Source organism: Gallus gallus, chromosome 2 (genome assembly GCF_016699485.2).
Source record: "Gallus gallus isolate bGalGal1 chromosome 2, bGalGal1.mat.broiler.GRCg7b, whole genome shotgun sequence".
NCBI lineage: Eukaryota > Metazoa > Chordata > Aves > Galliformes > Phasianidae > Gallus > Gallus gallus.
This window is the reverse complement of record NC_052533.1, coordinates 41609873-41628394: the sequence shown is the minus strand read 5'-3', so window position 1 is coordinate 41628394 and position 18522 is coordinate 41609873. Positions and strand designations below refer to the sequence as shown.

General features: G+C 36.3%; 1 protein-coding gene across 13 annotated transcripts in view; it reads right to left on the bottom strand.

The window, feature by feature from the left end:
* Positions 1-1259: 1259 nt before the first annotated feature.
* The window catches only part of ATP2C1 (ATPase secretory pathway Ca2+ transporting 1), a 100370-nt gene continuing 83107 nt past the window's right edge, over positions 1260-18522 (bottom strand). For all 13 annotated transcript variants that reach the window (XM_046931754.1, XM_046931756.1, XM_015281756.4 and 10 more), the window contains 16 exons: positions 17865-17989; positions 16573-16670; positions 14977-15072; positions 14789-14878; positions 13390-13494; positions 11570-11726; positions 10338-10508; positions 9251-9348; positions 7667-7717; positions 6783-6949; positions 6149-6217; positions 5301-5417; positions 4479-4626; positions 3775-3870; positions 2849-2990; positions 1260-2078 (listed from right to left, as the gene is read on the bottom strand). In XM_046931754.1, the coding sequence (XP_046787710.1) occupies positions 1942-2078; positions 2849-2990; positions 3775-3870; positions 4479-4626; positions 5301-5417; positions 6149-6217; positions 6783-6949; positions 7667-7717; positions 9251-9348; positions 10338-10508; positions 11570-11726; positions 13390-13494; positions 14789-14878; positions 14977-15072; positions 16573-16670; positions 17865-17989 (1867 nt within the window). In that variant the 3' untranslated portion in view covers positions 1260-1941. The remainder of the gene's footprint in view (positions 2079-2848; positions 2991-3774; positions 3871-4478; positions 4627-5300; positions 5418-6148; positions 6218-6782; positions 6950-7666; positions 7718-9250; positions 9349-10337; positions 10509-11569; positions 11727-13389; positions 13495-14788; positions 14879-14976; positions 15073-16572; positions 16671-17864; positions 17990-18522) is intronic.

Genomic DNA, 18522 nt, shown 5'->3' with positions numbered 1-18522 from the left:
AGGAACACTGATAAATCTTTTCAACTTCTGAAAAGCAGGATTGCTGGAAATGAGAAATTTGTGCTAAAAGAGATCATTTCTAAGAGGTCACCTTGTTTGAGCCCTTATCAGCTCAGTGGTTCACCTAACATCCTGTAGAAAAGGTGAGTGCCATGTACTAACGTCTTTCTCCTTACACTATTAAACCTCCTGCACATTGGTACTGCAGGTAATAAGTGCACGTTCAGCAGGCCCAGGGTAGGCCAGAGTAATAGATGAACTCCGTGTGCACAGCAGATAGTGCTATATACAGTTCCCGCATAGCGTGTGAACTCAGTTCCTGTCTACCACACTCCACTTCCTGACAAAGTCTGGGAATGTGTTGGGGAGAAGAAAACAAGTAAAATAACCTATCAGCAGGGAAATTCATACAACACCTTCCAATCTGCCTTATTTTCCATGAACTTTCCAGATTCTGAGGATGGCACTTGGGGCAAGCCACAAAGAAATGTGCAAAAATGTCCCAGTTCTCATTCAGAATTTTTCAATGACCTTACTGAAAGGATGACCATCTTGTGACAGCATGCCTCTGAGCCAGCACCAATACAAAACACAATTTTCAGGCTGCAGTGTGGAAGATGTGTATCCACATGCTTCCAATCAAAAGATACGGCATTCCGTCTTCAGCTCCCTCTTGAGTTCTTGCACATCATCTTTTCAAGAATCACTGGGTGACTGTTCCTGGCATTTCCTCAGGGCATAACTGGTCCATCTCTAAAAGCAACGATGACAACAGCTGCAAGACTACTTTAAGGAAGACAGCTGTTTGTTTCTAAATCACTGAATATCTGAATATCCAGGCACTGTCATATACTAAAAATTACTTTTAACATATCAAGACACCAATTTACCATAACACTTCTTCATCCACCAAAAGTTATTCCAAAGATTAAAATTTTAAGTTGCTCTAAAAGTAAGCTATTTATTTTAATGATGGGGGAAGAAAAGAAACAAGAGGGGTGCAGAAGGAAAAATAAGCATGTTTCAAAGAAGGCTGGGATTTTTTGCCATTAGATTGAGAATTAGCACGCTCACTTTCTAATTCAGTATACCACATAATTGTAAGTCAGGTATTTCAATACTAGTACTGCCTTATTACTCAAGTAATCTAGCATTTGCAAGCCAAAGTAAATGTGGAACAAAGCAGGTATCCAAAACCAACACAAGCCTGACAACCTGGTGTAAATGCCAGTTCCTTTTAAAGCAAAGAGACACCACGCTTATAAGAAAAGCAAACATTTACTTCAAATTGCAGTATAGGCTTTTCAATCACAGAAAAAGAAAAAACAGTGATCCGACAGCGGTCACATCCTGTGCAAAAAGAAAAAACCTCTGGATACAAAAAAAACTGTAGCACAAGGTACTTGAGCCGCTTACACATTGCAGGATAAAGGAAATAAATACAGTATCTAGAATATGGCACTCTTGTGACAGACTAAACCCAGTGGAATGCCTCTGAAATATCTTTTTAATCCTTGTATTAGTAGCAAAGTCCCACCACCGTAAAAGTAAAATAGTACAATGTTTTAAATAAAAACAAACTAAAATATTTATATCTAAGAGAAGAGTTTTATACAATTATATCTCTAAGTGCAGAAAATGGGACTTGGGCTTAGATCTTTCTTTAAATTAACCCCCCCACACACAAAATCCCATTCAATCTCAAAAGTAAATTGGTTTGAGGAAAAATGTTACCAAAGTTGCATAATTTCATTTGTTACTCCCACAGCTGGAAGTTAAATTCTAAACAGTCTTGAAACATCAATGTTCATCATTAGCCAGTGAAACAAAGGACTTGTCAAAAGCCCTCAGGACTTCTTAATCCTCCCAATATTGTTTTGCTTTCTCCTACATCTTCAGACAGCAATCCCTAAGTTTGCAAACAAAAGAATGCAATATGCATCATACATCAAGAAAAGACGAAGTTGACGAAGAAGAACTTCCATGTTTCTGGATCTTTTCCTTGCTTCTCTCAAACTTCTTTATGATCTCAGTCACTATGCAGACAGAGGAAGTGAGTCCCAGAAGAAACAGTAAATCTGGAAGAGATAATTAGCATTTTTAAAACTTGCTATTTAAGGGCAGACTGACAAAGGAATATATGACTTACAAGACCTTCAAATTGCCTGCCTATTACTGGGTAATTTGAGCAGAGATGAAGCAAGAGCCATATTGCAGAACCAGACAATTAGTGTGCATAGTTCATGCACAAATCACAAGGACCACACACGCTATTTCAAACTCTTAAAGCGTTTCATAACACTGCTTTTATTAATACCTAGAAAAACAAAGAACACTAAGCAACATAATTAGCTTTATACTGAAACGATACTCTCAGAAATGACACTACTATAAAAAGACAAAGAATTATCTAAGAACACAGAATCATGGAATGGTTTGGGTTGGAAGGAAACTTTAAGATCATCTAGTTCCTTTTTGCCTGCATCAGTACTCATTAAAATTCATAAAATACACAAGCACTTCAGAAATCTAAGAACACGCTCATCTGTCTGTTTTGTGTGCAGTATGCACTTAATTCTGGTTTCCAAACAAAATATCTGAAAGTATGTTTTTCCCTTCTTAAAAGAGGATCAACAGGATTGGTTTTCCTGCTGTATGCAAATAGTTAGAAAGAGCTCTTACAGAATCATTGAACATTTAAGTTGGAAAAGACCTTTAAGATCATTGACATAACACAACCAAGCCTGCCACCAACCCATGTCCCTAAGCACCATGCCCACTACCATAACCCAATGCTTTTACAAATTAATCCTTAATGTACCGTTCTTTGAAAGGAAACATTTCTTACCCAAGACACTCAGGCTCTCTGTTTGGAAAACTTTCTGAAGTGGAGGAAAGTAAATGACCAATAACTGCCCCATTATAGATCCAAGGACAGCATAGCAAAACATTTTGTTACTGCAAAGTCCAATCTCAAACACAGATTTTGTCTGTAAAACAAGCAATATATTACACCGTACATGTAATTTTCATTGTCTAGGCAAGAAAATGATTCATAACTTTTTTTCATCTCAACATTTATAAGTGTAAAAAAAAATACTGTTAATTGTTACCCTGAAGATAATCCAAAACATGTTCCTGAGAGGATAATTTAATGGTAAACTGAGTGCAAATCTTTCTTTCACAGTCAAGAATTTATTATTGAGTTCACTTCCCTACAATTACCACACATTAGAAGGTGCCCACTGTACGACAAGGATGTGTTCTTGTCTACCCTGACATTCACATCAGAAAACAGACTGCAAATTAGATTAAATGTAGTCATGCGTAATTTCTTCAACTAACACTAAATTTCAGACTTTGTCTTCCTTAGAACAAAAATTTAAACAGAAAGAATTCTTAAAACCATTTTTCTTAGGCTTTCCTAGGGCTACAGACTTTGAAAGGCCTTCAACAGGTTTCAGATTCTGAAGAAGTTAGTGAACTGACAAGATTTCCAGGAAAGGAAGAACTCAACTAAGTGTGTGCAGCAATACAAGGGACCATCACACTTTAAGTTTTTATTGAAAGTTTCCTTGCCCCTGTCAGAACACCAGCATTACTAACAGCTCTGCATCACAAATTGAGGACACTAACCCTTTCACTTCTTTATTTTTAAAACTCTCAAGCTTAATAGTACTTGTAAAGTATACTTGCAAGAAAACACAGCAAGATCTTCCTTAGAAGAGAGGTACTGTTGTAAATACCATGGAAATGGCAAAATTAATCACTCACCTGAGATCTAGAACTCAAAGCATTGAACATATCAAAAAATACAAAACAGGTGAAGGTCATGGTTGTATCTCGAGGTGTTATTACGTTGTCTCTTAGCTGCCAACAAAAAAATAAAATGGCTTTAGCATGCTTTAAATTAAAGCTTCAGCAACTAAATCCAGTTACTGCAATAACACAAGTTCTACTAATACATAAAAGCAAAACCATCTGCTTGCTCCAAGCTCATTCAAGAAGTCATAATAGAAATGACACACTCATAATTCATTAGAATTTTAGTTCCAAGCTGTGAAGACTCTTGACAAGCATTTATGCAAGCAGACAGAATACCAAGAATTCTATGATGCACTGCTAAAAGTTCAGCTTCCTTCTCTACTGGGAAAAGAAAGGCAAACAGCTGTTCCCTAACAACCTGGCTATAAGTTTTTGTTTGGTTGTGGGTTTTTGTTTGGTTGGGTTTTTTTTAATAGTTACTTCCCACTAGCCAAGGTTTTCCAAATGCATTTGGGACCTGGGAAAGTCTATAGTAAGAACTCTATTTCTCATTTCAACTGCTTTGAAATTCATCCTCTCTAATCTTGTTTAATAGTAACTAAGCATACAAAAATCTTGCAACTAAGTTCATGCAAATTCTGAATTCCAAATTTCAACTGCTAGTATCAAAATGACTTAAATACGCTTGCTACTGCTTTGCGTTTTTGTCGTACCTCTCTCCAGAAGACGAACAGTGTTCCACACACAATAATTATCGATGACACCAGTATTTTAACAATCAGGTTTTTGGTCAGAATGCTATCCTTCAAATTTCTTGGAGGCTTCTGAATAACATCTTTATCCACAGGCTCCACCCCAAGGCTTAAAATTAAAGAAGTATCTCAGATTTTTATCATCATAATAACTTGTTGCTTCTACACAAAGACTAGATTTCACAAGTGGGAAAAAGAGATTTGAATCTTCTCTCTGCAGCCTAAGAATCACTTCATTTAAATAAGCATCTGTTATTTTCACCTTCAAAGCACTGATTTATAAGTATCAGTAACAGGTAACATTCCAACACTGCAGTTTCAGAGTCCAGAAGTATGTGGCATCTATCAGACAGTATCAGAATTAGTAAGTGACAATTTTTAAAGAGTCTGCAGTATTAGTAATGTCCACCATTTCTGTTACCATAATAACTAAGGAATTCTACTGCTAGCTCCCTTTCACTGCTCCCTCCACCATCTATCCACAGTCAAGAAAGTCAGAGGAAGACTATGGACAGAAGCCAGAATCTTGCATGCTGTGGATCTTTAGGTATCATGCTGCACCCCAACCAACCACTGCTGGATACTAAAGCAAGCCAAATGAATGAACACAGAATTACACTGCAAACATCGTAATGAGAAGAAAAAAACTGCTCTGTTTCAGAAACACATCGCTGAAGTTAAACACTTCACAGAGTTTCTTTTACAAGCAACCCTCTTCCTTGCTTAAGTAATTAGACCACAAACCTCTAGCAGAATTTAAAGTAAAGGTAAACAATTACTTACCTTTGAGCTGGAGGCCCATCCATAATGATATTGATCCATAAGATCTGCATGGCATTGAGAGGATTAGGAAAGTTCATTAATGTAGCCAGTGAGATTAAAGTCAATGCTGCTATACTCCTGTTGAAAGAATCCATTTTTATAACTGTCAGCATGGAACATTTCTGAAGATCTACTGATAACTGCTTTGTAAGCAAAACTTCATGTATTTAAGAGTACATATAGATTTTGACAACTTCAATCACAATTACCATAACCCTAACTTTAAAAGGTCAGGATAGAATAGAATGGAACAATTGGAAGGGACTTAGAAAGACCATCCAAGTCCAACTGCTTGATCACCTTAGGGCCAACCAAAAGCTAAGGCATGTTATTGAGGGCATTGTCCAAATGCCTCGAGCGCTGACAGGCATGAGGCACCAACCACCTTGATGGGACACCTGTCTGAGTGTTTGACCACTCTCAAGGTAAATAAATTGTTTCCCATGTCCAGTCTGAGCCTCCTCTGGCACAGCTCTGTGCCACCTCTCCTTTAAAGAGCACCACAAAGGTAGTGCTATCCTGTCTCATTTACTGACTTTTCTCATCTTAACATGAAAAACCGTAATAAAGGTCTGCTTGCTGCATTATTTTCTGAATCTTTAAAAATGAAACAAACCACCAAGTACAAAATACTAAAAATTCAATCCCAAAATTCTTTTGCCATTATGATCACTGGTACTTTCTAGTACAATCTATCAGCGTGTGAAATCTAAAATGTTCATGAGTTTATACATTTGCTTTGTGAAGCTTTGGTTCAATCACAATGTGGTTACAACCTTCCGATATTGTCAACAATGCTTCAGACTTACGTGCTCAGTTGAAATCTAACAAAATTTTTTATGTTATTATAAATTCCTTTACCCTCTTCAATGGCAGACCTGCAATTAGAAACAAAGATCATGCCACCAGAGGCTACTGCAACAAAGGTTAAAACAAACCACAGAAGTGTGTTATTTCTACTAATTTAAGCACAAACAGAAGCGTCAAGAAAAGAGCGGAGTTGAGGTTCTCTGACAGTCACTGTTCTTTACTGTAAGATCAATAACAACGGTTCTTACTCTGGCTGCTTTCAAAATGAAATGTCAATAGAAAAATTTCCTCTTTTTAAGACTCGCATCATCACTGATGCTGCCTCTGGAATCAAGGTAGATAATCAAAAAACAAACAAACAACACACACTTTCCAGAAACGACAGAAATAGAGAATGAGTTCAGAAGACCAGGTATTCTTACTGCACCAAAGTGAAATATGTACAGACTATTTTTTTTTTATACTCCAGTACATGTTGCAATTTGCCTAACGCAATCACGATGACAACAGCAAGGAAGTGATTTCTAATACCTGGGCCAAATATACTCTGCTGCAAAAAGCCTTCCTTTCATTACTAAGACAATGTTTCATTAATACTACATAGCACAATGTATTGATATAAATGTCACCTACATTATTGTCTGAAAATCATCATCCACAAGGATCATATCTGCTGCCTCTTTACAAACATCTGTTCCAGTTTGTCCCATTGCTACACCAATATCTGCAGCCTTCAGAGCAACAGCATCATTCACTCCATCTCCTGTCATAGCTACTACTGCGCCATTATTTTGCAAGGACTAAAGAAAGGAAAAAGAACATATCAGAGATTGAAACAGCCTATCCTATATAATTGTTCTAAACACAGTGGTTTGTGCTTTTCCCAAAAGAACTATTTTACCATTATAAAATTCTGAAAAAGTGCAACTGTTTGTATATTAACTAATCTTTTATACAAGATTTTACATTAAATTTTAGGTCATATATTCCACCTAGATTTGAAAGCTAGGATTTATAGAATCTTAATGTTATGGCCCTTTGATAATTCTCAAAACATTCTGTCTTTTAATATTTGATTTCCCATTCTTTGTTGATAATCAATATAAGAATTAGCACAATTGGAAAAGCACATCCCTGTTTGTTAGCTTTGTTTTTTAGCTTCTGAATGGAAGCATTACCTCAGACACGACCTGAAATTCATGCCGTTTTATTGTTTTATTTCTGCTCCCCAGAAGTAGCAGAAATACGGCTCTCTCAAGTTCCCAGTCAATTCAACTGCAATGCGACAAAATCTCCAGCTCCCAGCTCCCAACATATAACAAACCGATGCTGCCTACCAGCAGTTGCACAGCCCTTGTGGACATTACATATTTTTTTCCAAGTTATATTTTCAGATATACTTCACTTTCATTTCTGGTTTCATCCAGATGCTCTGCAGCACATTATACTTCAAGCATACGCACTACAAACAGTACTCACAGTCACTGTCCAGCAACGCACCCACCAGTGAGACATACCTTTATAATTTTTAATTTATGCCGGGGACTGGCTCTGTAAAATACTGCAACCTGTTAAAAACACAAGGAAGAAGGAGAGAAATTGAGAAGAACCGTGTAGGATACTATGAAGCCAGAGGATAAAAACATACTGTCTAAGGCCAACTATGTCCTTGTTTATTTTGAGGTTGAAGCATCAGTGGAATGTGTTTTCATTAGAGTGAAATCATTAACTCAAAGAAAGACTTAAAGGTAAACAAAATTGGTGCTACTTATTTCAAGACAGAACATGCAATTTTAAAACCCTCTGAAATAATGAAGCAAGTGAGATATAGTGGCTTGCTCCTGGGCTTCTTGACTAAATTCATGAAGACAACAAAAGTCAAGCAACTCAGGAAATTTTAATTTTACTATTTTATATAGCATAGCATTAACAGATTGAAGTTTTAATGCTAGTTAATGAAAATTCTAGCTGAGAAGAAACTATAATTTTTCAGTGTTTTTTTTATCTCTTGTCTACTCTGTTAATTAATTTGACTAAGTTGAATTCAGTTTTACAAGTTCCACACTGTAGTTAGACTTCTCAGCAGACTCATTAGACTGTACTTTATTGGTTGATTTTACTCAGCTCCTAGTAAGATTTTAAATACATGCTGTAAATCCAACTGGGTTTCAGGTCAAAGGTGCACAAAGTAATTTTGTCGCTTTTCCTTGTTATTTAATATGAACAGCCTGTAAGAACAAGTATTACCAAATAAACATGGGGTTTTTTGGTGAGTCACTAAGACACAAAGCTTTCTAGTTAATGTGTTCAAATCATATAAGTATTAGCTAATCATATACGTATTAGCAAATCATATATTGTATTAGCTTTTGGCTCAGTTGCATTGCCGATGCATGTTGCAGTCTAATTTTGCAAACTAATCAGAATTTAGAAAATTTGTATGAATTTTGCAACAGAGACAAGCATGAAGCTCAATTACATTTGATTATGACCATATGTTTACCATGATGACATTGGTTAATGCATGTAGATACTAAGTAAAAGGTATTGAAGCAGTCAACGTAACAAATAGATCTCTCAAAATTCTTAACCAGTGGCTTGAGATCAATCATAAATCATTTAAGGTTCAGACAACTATTCTTATGAATTGCAAAAGGACAGGCTGACGGAACAAGAAAATTGTAAAGTTATATAGAAGTTACTCAAAGAAATAAAACAGTCTAACAATGTAAAAATGAGATGATGCTCACTGAAAAGTTGCAAAATAGAAGTTCCGATATTGGTGCCAAAAGGTTAAAAAAATAAACCAACAATCTGAACCATTAAAGAGAGACGAAAGAAATAAAGATTGAACTCACTAAAAAGCTAATCCCATGAGTTGAAAGAAATGAATCTTGGTACAATCTTCTGTCAAACAAAGATCTGTTTGACCTGGGACAGCTGCCATATTCAGTACTAAAAGCCTTTGGTAATTCACTGCATCTCCTAATTCCATTACTGCAATCTCAAAAGTTACATTTCAGCTTTCCACAGATAAAAGCATTTCTCAATATAAAGGATATCCTTTACTGCATTTCAGTGAATAGCATATTACTACAAACCTTAGGTGTTATTTGAGAAAGCTGCTGGATATCCAGATCATCTATTTCTTCTCCAGAGATTGCCTGTGAATTTTTGGAATACAATCCTAGTCTACTAGCTGGAAACAGACAGTAAAAGAGGTATTATAATAACTAACAATTCAAACAAACAAACATTAAGCAGCCAGTTACTCTTTATAACTATTATTTTCTGCAGCATTTCAGGTTTTAAGTGCCCACAGCATAGCATCCTAACACTATTGATTCAGTATACTGAAGTAAACCAGGTAAACTTTTGAGAAACACCTGCGCTATGAAGTCTGTTCTAATCAGGTATTTATTTCCTTTAAAATGTTTAGGTCAAGGTCTGTATCTCATTGTGTCAGGCACAATCTAAACATAAGAGCCCAATCCTCGCCAGAGAATTTACAATTCAAAAGTAACAGGACAGAAAATGAGAAATGAGATGGGGATGTGCACAACTCTCAGATGCAAAACCGCAACTGATAAAGTACTGCTAACTTTAAGGTGTACTTCTACGTGCACAATCAACTTTTTCCACCACTGTCCTATACAAAAAAGATCTATATTCTGGCTAGCATATTATATTACCAAAAAAAAAAAGATAAGTTTGTTTAAATAGTCATTTAGTTTAAGTATTTACTAACAATACTTCAGCTTCAAACTTAGTCACACGGACTAAACTGGATTGGGAAAGCACTGAAGCACCACATTCATCCCAAATATTGTCAGCAACTAGTTTTGTTTCTCCCCGTTGCTGTAAGACAGTCACCCAAAGCTGATGGAAGGGAGGGTGGCATTGGTAAGAAACAGAAAACAGGCATGTTACAACAGAAGGCAGTAAGAAAAAACACATACGTAGTTTGAAATAGCAAAGAGTCACACATTACCAAATGAGAAAAACTATATTTTAAGCAGAAAGTGTCACTTCAGACTAATTTATTCTAATTGCACTGTGTCATATGTTAAGGCAATATACAGAACTCAAAAATACTTAAGACTTAATAACCACATTTCATACCTATTAGGCTAGGCACTGCCAACACAGAAAACAAATGAAAAACGAAAAGTAGCTGACTATTCATACCAATGGCAACTGCAGTCTCCTGTGAATCTCCAGTAATCATTTTTATTGCAACTCCCGACATAATAAGTGTAGTAACAGCTTCTTTTACACCAGTCCGTGGAGGATCAATTATTCCCACAAGTCCCAAAAAGGTCATCTGCCCTAACTCAGGACCAGAAGCTAAAGCCAGAACTTTCAGGAGACAAAGGAAAAATTAGTTAGGATTTGAAAATAACATTTCCATCAACATTTAAAACAACTGCTAAAATTTGGTTTCCAAAATTAAAGCTGAATAGCACATAACTATATTAACCCAAGGCCTCAGTACTGAAAACCTTTATGAGTAGCTTCATTCACTTGAGTATTCTGCTTGAAACAAACCTGACAAAAGCAGATGTTCAGAAATTACACCTAATTGAACTTATAAGTTAAAATAAAGCAACAGATAGGGAGTGCTATTTCTTCTTCTTAAACATTGGTAGCAATGTCTGTTGCCTTAAGATTTCAGAACACGATCTTTAAAAGAAAAGAAGTACACAGAAGTCTTTAACAAACACAGGTTTTTCATGTTTTGCAGGCACAGAGGGACACCACTACTCCTTGTAAAACCTCTCAGTTTCTAATCACTTGTATCATAGAGCTTTCCTGAGCCATACAGCACCCATACTTCCACATTTAAACATCTGTATAGTATATTATAACAACCTGCAGGTCTCTTTACAGAAACCACAGACAGACAGTTATGGTGTCCTGTTTAATGGCTTACCCACAACCACTTCCAATCAATCATCTTCTGAAAAATACTTGCAGCTATATTTAAAAATCTAACAGTCTGCTAATATAAAATGTAATCTTAATGGCATCTTCTGACTTGCAATCAATCACTTATGCTAGCCTAACTCACAAAGGTGTCAGGAGTCAAAGAGAAAAGTGAACACATTCATATTAAAAATAAATAATTAAAAAAATCTATGATGAGATATGGAAGATGCCAAGTGGCAATGTGTTTTTCAGTTGTTATGGTTGCAACCAGCAGTACCTTTTCTCACCTGATGGAATTTAATCAGTGTTGTTATGCAGACCTTAAGTATATCACCTGCATTCCACTTCTCCGTTTTAATGAAAAATTAACCAACTCAGTGGCACTTGCTGAACAACAACAAAAAACCTTGTATCTGTATATTATTTTAATTTGAACAAGCAAGCAGTACCATTTAAAAAATAATTATCTTGAGACACTGCAACGCCCTTACCCCTAAGTCCTGCAGAGCCCATAGACGTCTTCTCTTGCTGATATTGCTCTCTTTGTTGCTGAACAAGAGGTAGGGTCTGCCCCTTACAGTTATATGATGTACAATACCTAATGACTTGTTCGTAAGCACCTTTCATAAAGCAAACCTCTGGTTTGTCCTAAAATAGAAAGGAATTATGTAAATGTGTGTATGCATATACAAATATACATGTGCACATCTGTAAGAATGTTTTATCTATACTTTTCAGAAAAGTCTTCAGAACATACAATGCAAATGAAAGTTACACCTTTGAACACCAAAAGGTTTGAAGTATCTGTATAACGCTCTTAAACGTATCCTTTAATGCCAAAAAGCTAAGTTAATAATCAATATCTTATTGTTTCAGTAGACATCATTCACATGAGATACTGTGAGGTCACAGTTTATAAACCAAAGAGGCCATTCAAAGGACAGCATTGAAACATACACAGTACATTAGACCTGAAAGAGCTCTAGCTCACCACCTGACCATCTGTCTTTCTCCACAGGTCATTAAGTATATCACCTACATCCCTGTACCACAAATAACAACTCTAGCATTTTCCAGAATGCAAGCTAGCCTTGGTGGTACAAAAGGAACTGCAAATTCACTACCTACCTTGAACACTTATTCCAACGTTAAATCAACTTATCGTTTCCCTTCCTCCCTTCTCCATTAAGAACTGCTGCCTCAGCTCAATTTCCAATCACTGATTCTCATCTTCTGTTCCCTGTTGTGCCATAAAGGCCCTTTTAATACACTTACTTTCTCCCTTTGAAGGTGTTTATTCACAGTAGTCAAGACAGCTCAATTTTTCTGATAGGCTTAACAGACAGAGCTCTAATACCACTGCCTTTACTTAGCCTTCAAATAATTTATGCTCCTTTTAAAACTGTTTCCAATTTTTCAACAATCTCTTAAAAATGCTAATAATAAAACACATCAGACACAGCAAATCATATAGAAAAAAATAATCATCTAGCAATTCCTGCTCACTACTTTCTGTACAGACAAGAATTATATGACCTCATCACCCATATAAGAGAAAAGGGGCCAAATGCATAGTTTCCAAAGCACAGATTTTACTGCAATACTTAATACTGTCACAGACCTTTTTTGGTGAGAAATACTGTGAAATTTTCCATAAATTCAGAATAAGATCTGTCGTTGAACATATTATCTAGAAGACTCCAGTTATCAGATTGGCAGGCATTATGTTACACTGTTGACAGAAGTATTCATTTTTCATTTAGACCAATCTGAATGCAAATATGTATGCGAAAGCACCAAAAGATGGAAAAATTGGTTCAAGAATGACTTATACTGACAATCCACACTACTAACATAAATAAAATCTGTGAACACTGAGGAATGAATGTTCTAACGCTATTAAAACCAGAAAACCTGTGTTTTCAAGCAGAAGAAATTCTTGATTATTCAACACCTACACATGTCTTCCTGCTCTTAATTCTTTATGTAACTGAAACAGCAGAAGTTTGACAGACTTACTTTAAGTATTTGACGAGTGAGGAGAAGGAAGAAAAGCCAGATACATTCAAAGCCTCAGATACCAAAATACTTAGCATTATTTCTCAGTGTGGGTTTTATGGAAAGAATTTCTTGGTCTTCCTATTCTCCATTTCAGAGCTTGAAACTGAAACTAGATAATCAAACCATATTCCCAGGACTGCACATTACCACCAGCTTGCCACAGTCTCTCAAGTGAAAAATGAGGACGTTAAATAGAGTACATAATGGTTCTACAGAGCCACTGTGCAAGGAGGCTGTGAATCCAGTTTACCTGCTGTGTTCTGTGAACACATTTAACTGCCATCCATTTCTGCTCTGAGCTGAAGGGATATTCAGCCTTCCTTATATAGTCCTCCTGGAGCCCATCTAAACCCATCTGTATAAAATAGAAAAAGCACCATAATGTAAGCATCTTTCTTTTCCAAATAGCATTTTGTTTTGACTTGTCAGTTAACAATGAGAAAAAAAAATCTCCAAAGTTGCTTCTCAGCACACTGTTCTCATTAGACAAACTTCTGAAAAACAAGCCCTCAATGAATCTAGTAGCTTCCTTCAGGCTTCAGCATAAGTTAGAACATTTCAGTCTGTTTTCTTTGATTCAAGGACTTTGAAAAACCTTGTAGATTATGAGTATGACAAAACACATTTAATACAAAAAAAAAGAAGCACTGCTGTTTATCTATATAATATATCTGCTAGAACAGTCTAGAAAATTATAAGGCTGTAGCAGAGCTGGGAGGAGGGAAGACAGTCATTTGAAGTTCAAATGATCCATCCTGAAAGGATTTTTCAAAAATTATCACCAATATCCTCCAAATATTTAAAAGGAAACTAACCACAAAGACTTCAGACAAAATGCGTTTCATTCTTCCCACAAAACGCAACTTGCAGAGTTCCATGCTCTACCCTTAACCAGTCTGAGCGCTGATTAAAGTGGCCACCTGCCATAAGCCATTCTCAGTATCTACAGAGCCTCACAACTCTTTCACCACCCACCCTTTCCAGCAACAGATGTGAAAGACCTCTCTTCTTCTCTGTTTCTTTAGGGTCTTGCCATAATAACACTCCATTAGTCCTTTCCAGTCAAAGACTGGAGACTTGGAATGAATCTCAGCAAGGTGATAAATCTGTCCTCAGTTGCATAGGGAGAAAAAAAAACTGGGACGTACTCAGCTTTGAAGGTTTCTGAGTTTATTCACCATCACAGAAAAAAACAAGTACTAAAATGTCTTGCTACACTTCTCAGAAGCTACAGCACGTGTCATAGCATAAGAATAACATTTAGCCAGCATTCACAATTCAAACTACTTGCTCCCAGCACTTAAAAACACTGCAAATACTACAGACACCAGTGTGTCCATCATTAGGTTCTTACTGCTTCTGATGAGAACTGGAAAGAGACAGCAAAATCAACACTCAACAGGTAAATTATACTCTGGTGGGCAAAATGACAGTATTGCATGCAAAAAGAGATTTTACTTCAGTTCCAAATAACTTAATAACTTCTTATTATCTTTCAGCATGCCCAAAGATTTCCAGCAGATAAGAAGCACAAGAGATAAGCAGTTGTAATGCAAATCTAGTAGTCAAAAATGAAGGGAAAATTGAGGAAAAAACACCTTTATTTCTACACACCTGCCACAAATCAAAAATTACCATCAAACACCCACCTTCATTGCCAGTGCAATTAAAGCCCCTTCGGTTGGCTTCCCCATTAAGGTGTTGTTTCTTATCAGAGCATCATTGCAGACACAGCCAGCCTAAAAGATGACGAAGAAAAGACAACACAGTGTAACTGTTGTGTACAGCTCTTACTCCATCATCAACTGAAAGTCACCTCTTTGTGCCAGTATCTCACCTCAACAATTTTGCTAACAGATGGGTTGTTATAACCGTGAATAACTTCACCATCAAGCATCACATCTCCAAACCTGTTATAACCTACCCCGGTAACCTGTAAGACAAAGAGTCAAAGGCAGTACATAAAACAGTTTGTGAACCTACTGAAATTTACATTAATCTCAGATTTTCACTACAAAATACAGAAAACCAAAAGCAAAGCCATTCATAGTGATGGATTTTAGCCAACAGCTTACCTCCTACTAAGCATCTAATATAGCAGGCATTAGACCAGAAAAAAAATTCTGAGGGCAACTGAGTTCTTCCATGAAATATACTGGATGTTAATTTTCAAAAGTGTAGCCATTTTGTTCCTTAGCATAAATAAATGCAGTGTATGTTGTCTCCTTACTCAATTAGGACATGTTTTTGTTTTTTTTCCCTCCTCATTCTTCTTACTTCTGCTTTCTAATTTTTTCCTGTTCTCCTTTACCCTGGTTAATAATGCATACCCCTGCATGCGAATGGAAGTACACAGCTGAGTCCTACTTTCACGCAGGAGGAAAAAAAATGATACTTCAATGGCCTCTCAGCTGAGACTTGAGAAGTGTTAAATGCAGTAAAATCACATTTTGAATGTATAAAATGTGGGTATCCAACTAGAATCCTAAAAAGTCTTCAGGCCTACAGCATTAACAGGTAATATATTTAACAGCTATTTCAAATTCTCTTTCCCTTGGGAAAGGGAAGTGATTTAATATCACTATAAACAAATTATGCTAGGAATGAAGAAAAAAAGTAATTACAGCATTCCTACAAAATTTTAAGAATGGAAACTAAGTACCAGGCAAATATAGGTAAGTAACACAAAGAATTAAAAATATCCAGTATTTATTCTCATAAAAGTTAGTGACAAGGTCTCCCCGTTAACTACAGTGTGACTAAAACCCTAAACATGAGGAATCTGAAAATTTAAGAACTTGTTTGAAACATGCTCTCATGAAACCACATACAGATGCATCCCCTGCTGCTCTTCTATTTCTACTGTTTTTGCTTCCCTTCTGGGCATTCACGTCAGCCTTTGTAGTGACTGCTCCACCTCAACCACTGCTTCATGTCCTCTTCCTACTTTAAGCTCCACTCGTTACCAAACAGTAATTATGACACTACACTCATTTTGAAGGGTTTACACAATACATTGACTTTTAGCCCAAATCTAGATAGTTGTCCTATTTTAAATGTTCTTAATGTTTAAATTTCATTTTTATGCACCTGCAGCAGCAAAACATTCTAAAGAAGAACATCAAATCTCTGTACTGCATCTCAGCATCTTTCATTATGACATACAGCAATCAAGAACCTATATATTATAGAAGAAAGAAAACAAACCCAAACCCTTCTGTAACTACAGAATGCTTGGATAACACAGCTTCAAGTCTGAAACACTAAATGAATGAAAGAACAAAATTAGCCAGAAATCAAGGAACTAAGATTTGATACAGCAAATTTACACTACCCTAATTAATGCTTTACAAACAATATAATCAAGAGTATTTGAGATGATAAATGCAGTGAAGTAAAAGCAAAGTTTGAGTCTAACAGTCTCACTACATACCTCAGCATGCTGCCCATCTGAAGTAAAAATGTGAGTAACCGTCATCTCATTCTTTGTCAGAGTCCCAGTTTTATCTGAACAAATTACATTGCAACATCCTAAAATAACCAAATAGCACTTGTAAGACAAGGCCTATTTAGAATAAAGTGAGTAGCTAACAAGAACAAATTTCTAGAAATACTGCAGCTGTCTCTGTGAAGGAAAAGAAAAAACCAACAAGATGTGATTGAACAAAGACAGGCAATTTTCAACTACTTATGAGTATTTGTACAAGGCTCTTTACAGGGTTGTGTGATAGATCAAAAAAAGTAGCTAAATTCCCAAATTCACAAGTTGCCTGAAGTGCATCCATTCATTACCTCCTTAATTTTCCTCCGGTGCATCTCAAACTATTGCTGAAATCTCAATTGAGACTCCTAGCAGCATTCTTTCCCAGGTAAGGTGTGACTTATTCCTAAAGCAGCCATTTTTAATGAGATTGAAAATGATTACAGAAATATGGAAATAGGTACATGCTGTTTTAACTCGGGAAAAGTATTTTGAAAGAGTGTTGCTGTTTTGGCATTCCTGGACCCAATAGCCAGAATTGCAAAAGCCACAAAAAACCTTGCAACACTCATGAAACTCTGCTAAGGCACTGGGAAAAAAAGTATTTCCAGTCTTCAAAGGAAAAACTAAAATGCAGCAGAATTACCTAAAACACTATTTCTATTTCATTTCCATGTCCTATGCATGATATTTCACGACTGAGGCCACACACACAGAATGTTTCCAAAGTCATTTTAATAGATGAAACCTAAAGTTTTAGTATGAACAGTATAACAACCTTAAGGTGCATTATAACATTTTTTCTAATGTTTAAACCTGGATTTGTTTCCAACTGAAAATAACATTCCCAAATTGATGCCAAGAAGTTGGTTTAAAAACCATTTCCCACGTCTGTTATTTGACAGGAACATCTTTGAGCAAACTAAAAATACTTCCACTGAAATATTTTCACTGTTCTACCACGAACCAAGAGTACTCCACACATCTAACTACACATGCAGGTTTGAGTACTGAATGTCATTAGTATGACATGCAATTAATCAACGGACTGACAGCTGCAATTAAAACACTGAGTGGCTATAGGGCACACAACCCAGGTAAAAGACATTCAGTTTAGAAATGGTACCACCATACTGCCAGCAAATAAGAATAACTGCTGTATTTTTTACCATTGGCCATTAACATTCCAGTTGATTTCCTAAGATTTATATCAAAATACCATCTCTGAATTAGTCTTGTCATACCCAAAGTTTCAACAATAGGCAGTTTCTTTACAATAGCCCGTTTCTTCACCATTCTCATCACACCAAGGGCCAGCGTCACTGTTACTACAATTGGGAGTCCTTCAGGAATTGCAGCTACAGCCAAACTGAAACGAAAATACAAAATACCTTGTCTTAGAATGTCATAGATAAACACACAGAAATGATGTATTCACAGCTGAGAATGGTGCTTCTAAAGCTATGTTAGTGGAAGCTAAAAGCAAAAGGAAACAGCTGTCATTTGATTCTAATTGTATACCACTCATTAAGACACACTTTAAGGACAGTAACAACATGCAATGGCTTAGACTCAAGCAAACACAATTGGGGGGGAGGGGAAAAAACACTGTACATCTGTTTTGGATATAGAAAACTAGTTTTCTGAAAAGCAGCCCAGACTGTGAAGAGTCAGTGTGGTCAGCACTGGAAAGAATTGGAAAACATCATTACTTCTAGTGACCAGTGATCCACAGCTACCACTTGCAGACTGTGCTACGGCAGCATGCCAAGTGTTGGACTAACACAGAATTTCATTAAAAATATTAAAAATAACTGACAGTAGTGTAAATGAGATCACAATATTTCATACAGTGCTTGAAGTTGCAGTTTTCATTGACCCTTTTTATTTAAACAACAACAA